This window comes from Mobula birostris, unplaced genomic scaffold (assembly GCF_030028105.1).
Source record: "Mobula birostris isolate sMobBir1 unplaced genomic scaffold, sMobBir1.hap1 scaffold_2445, whole genome shotgun sequence".
Taxonomy (NCBI): domain Eukaryota; kingdom Metazoa; phylum Chordata; class Chondrichthyes; order Myliobatiformes; family Myliobatidae; genus Mobula; species Mobula birostris.
The window spans coordinates 39,937-42,993 of NW_027275495.1; the positions used below are offsets into that span (position 1 = coordinate 39,937).

The 3,057-nt window shown below is 54.2% G+C and overlaps 1 protein-coding gene across 1 annotated transcript; it reads right to left on the reverse strand.

The window, feature by feature from the left end:
- Positions 1-203: 203 nt before the first annotated feature.
- LOC140192753 (ETS translocation variant 3-like) lies at positions 204-2,770 on the reverse strand (the record flags this gene model as incomplete). Its single annotated transcript, XM_072250251.1, has 2 exons — positions 204-1,411; positions 2,655-2,770. Coding segments are annotated over 2 exons (763 nt in total), but the record flags the coding sequence as incomplete, so codon positions are not given.
- Positions 2,771-3,057: the final 287 nt, after the last annotated feature.

The following is a 3,057-nucleotide window of genomic DNA, read 5'->3' on the forward strand; positions in this document are numbered from 1 at the left end:
TTCTTGTATTTACTGTGAAAGCCCACAAGAAAACAAATCTCTGGGTTGCACATGGTGGTATGTATGTACTTTCTTAATTTGCTTTGAACTTTAACGAATTAGGGTGCGCAGGGTCAGGATAAGTCTGATGGTCAGCAGGAAAAGTGCCCGACTCTGCACTCTGAAAGGTATAAAAATTAAATTAGACAGATACACAAGCAAAGTTTAGCTAAAATCTAATTTAATGTCTTATTAGTTTGAACAATAAATCTCTACAAAAAATATATACAAGAAGCACATTCCAGGGATATTGTGTTTCATAAAATTACATTTCAAATTCAGAAATAAGCTGGCAGGCACAAAATGGTATTTATAATTCAGAAACTAAACCTCTCACCGCCAAACACCAGGCAGCCTGAATCCCATCAAGAGGGAACATAATTATCACAGGTCCTCGCTTGGGGGGGGGGGGGGGGGGGGCGGTGTCAAAGAGCAGAACGCACAGAATATTCACAGGAACTCTGCAGCTTTCTAAGCCAGGCACCACAGGCAAGGCTCACAGGAACTTTAACACAGACCCCAGGCACCTGGCCTTGTGATTTGGTGGGGAGGTGAGGGATTAGGGATGGAAGGGAGTTAACGGGAGACAGGGTTGACAGATCATGAGCAGCGGATTGAGCAGTGGAGGAAAGGGTTCGCGGCATATGGTGGCGGGGCCAAAGTACTCGATCTGCAGCTCAGCTCCCGATCTCTCAAGGTCAGTCACAGGCCCAGTTCATCTCTCCTCACCATCGGTCATGGGGGGGAGCCCAGTGGCCAGGGTGGGGAGAGTCATTTGGACCCGTTTCCTCCGCACGCTGCCTCTTGAAGCGCAGCTTAGGTGGCATGCAGGGTGAGGGCGAAGGAGAGCACTGCTTCCTGGGCTGGTCACTCGGGAGCAGATCCGCAGCAGGCACCAGGTCCACCGGCCGCTCCGTCCCTTGGGCCCTGCGGCCTGGCGGTGGAGGCTGAAGCTGGAATCCAGCCACGGGCTCTTCTGCCGGGGTGGGCCTTGCAGAGACCGGCCCCGGCGAGCCAGGCAGACGGCGAAGGCTGGGCTGAAAGGCGGGTACGACCTGCAGGCCACCCCGGAGGTAGAGGAAGGTCTCCTCAGGGCTGAAGGTGAAGTGATGGCCAACTGCCAGGGGCGAGATGGGCCCCTGCCGTGGGTGATGAGGGAGCGGAGAAAAGGGGCTGGCGGACTCTGGGCACAGCAGTGGAGACACGAAGGGATAGGTGGCGGCTGCCCCTGCTAGCTCCTCGGGTGTCCCTGCACTGCCATCAGACACTGAACCGCGGGTCGTTCGCGGAGCCCCCGGAGACAGGGGTACCAGCGTTCCGTGCAAGGGGTAGGCTGACGGGATGGGGGGAGCACTGCGAGGCATGATCGCACCTATGGAGAAGAGGGGGTGGGGGAGGAAGAAAAGACAAAGGAAATATTAGAAACGCACCATCTGGTTCTGCAGAACTACAGAGCACCCAGAACCCACAAGCAGGTGAGATCCCACAAGTCAGGCTTGGCCCCTACCACCCTCCCTCCAATCACAGCAGTTTCTCCCCTTCACTCTCAGCACCCTCCTCCACCACTCTCCTCTCAAAGCCCATCCTCCCACCTTCATCTCCTTCCACTCTCAACTCCACCCCTCCTCCTCTCAAAACCCCTCCTCCCACCTTCATCCCCTTCCACTCTCAATTCCACCCCTCCCTCCATCACCTCTTCAATCTCAATGCACCTCCACTCTCCTTCCCACCTTCCACACAGCTCCCTCTCTCCCCCTTGGCACCTTCCCTACCTCTCCACCCCTCCCTCGAATGTCATCCTACGTCTGTTCCTTTACTTCTTGCACCCCTCCCCCTCTAGCACCATCTTCATGACTCTCCTCCATCCCTCCTACACTTGCACCATTCCTGGCAACCCTCTCCCAAATCTTCCACTCTTGTCAACCCCTCTGCACCCCACTGCCTTTTCCCACTTCCCCCACCCGTACCTCGCACACTCCTCACGCCCACCTCTCTCCTCCTCCAACCTACATCTCCTCCTTCCTGCTTCCTCTAACGTCTCCCCTTCATTCTCTGCGCACTCTTATTTATTTATTTGATACAGCGTGGAACAGGCCCTTCCAGCCCAACAAGCCTCCACCACCCAGCAACCCACCTATTTAACCCAAACCTAATCACAGGACAAACTACAACCACCAATTAACCTACTAAAGGGTCTGCCATTGGCCTGTGGGAGGAAACTGGAGCATCTGGAGGAAACCCAGATGAATACTGGAAGGTACGCACAAAGTTGCTTACAGCGGACTCCAGCACCCTGAGTTAACACAGAATGTTACCGTGACTCCCACAAACCATCAGCCCAACTTCCATTCCACTAGGGCATCTGCTTCCCCACAAACCATCAGCCCAACTTCCATTCCACTAGGGCATCTGCTTCCCCACAAACCATCAGCCCAACTTCCATTCCACTAGGGCATCTGCTTCCCCACAAACCATCAGCCCAACTTCCATTCCACTAGGGCATCTGCTTCCCCACAAACCATCAGCCCAACTTCCATTCCACTAGGGCATCTGTTTCCCCATAAACCTGAACCCAAACCACGAAACAGGATTTCAGCGGTCTTTACAGGACTCACCGCCATCTCGTAACCCTGCAAGGGTCTGGCTGACCATCACCAGGGTACTCAAGTTGAATTTGTAGGTAAACCTCTTGCCCTTGGTCTTGTTAAGGATCTGCTTGCCATAGTAATACCTGGTAGAGAGGGCATACCGGGAGTGAGCGAGAAGCAGAGACACAAAGAGAGGAGTGCCGAGATGAGAGTATGTAACAGAACAGAAGGAGGGGTGGGGAGACAGAGGGGGAATGTCACAGAAGAGCAAGAGAGGTGGGGGCAGCGAGGGAATGTTACAGAACAGAGGTGGGGAAAGAGGGGGAATGTCACAGAAGAGACAGAGAGGTGGGGAGAAAGGGGGAATGTCACAGAACAGAGAGGTGGAGAGAGGGGGAATGTCACAGAACAGAGAGAGAGGTGGAGAGAG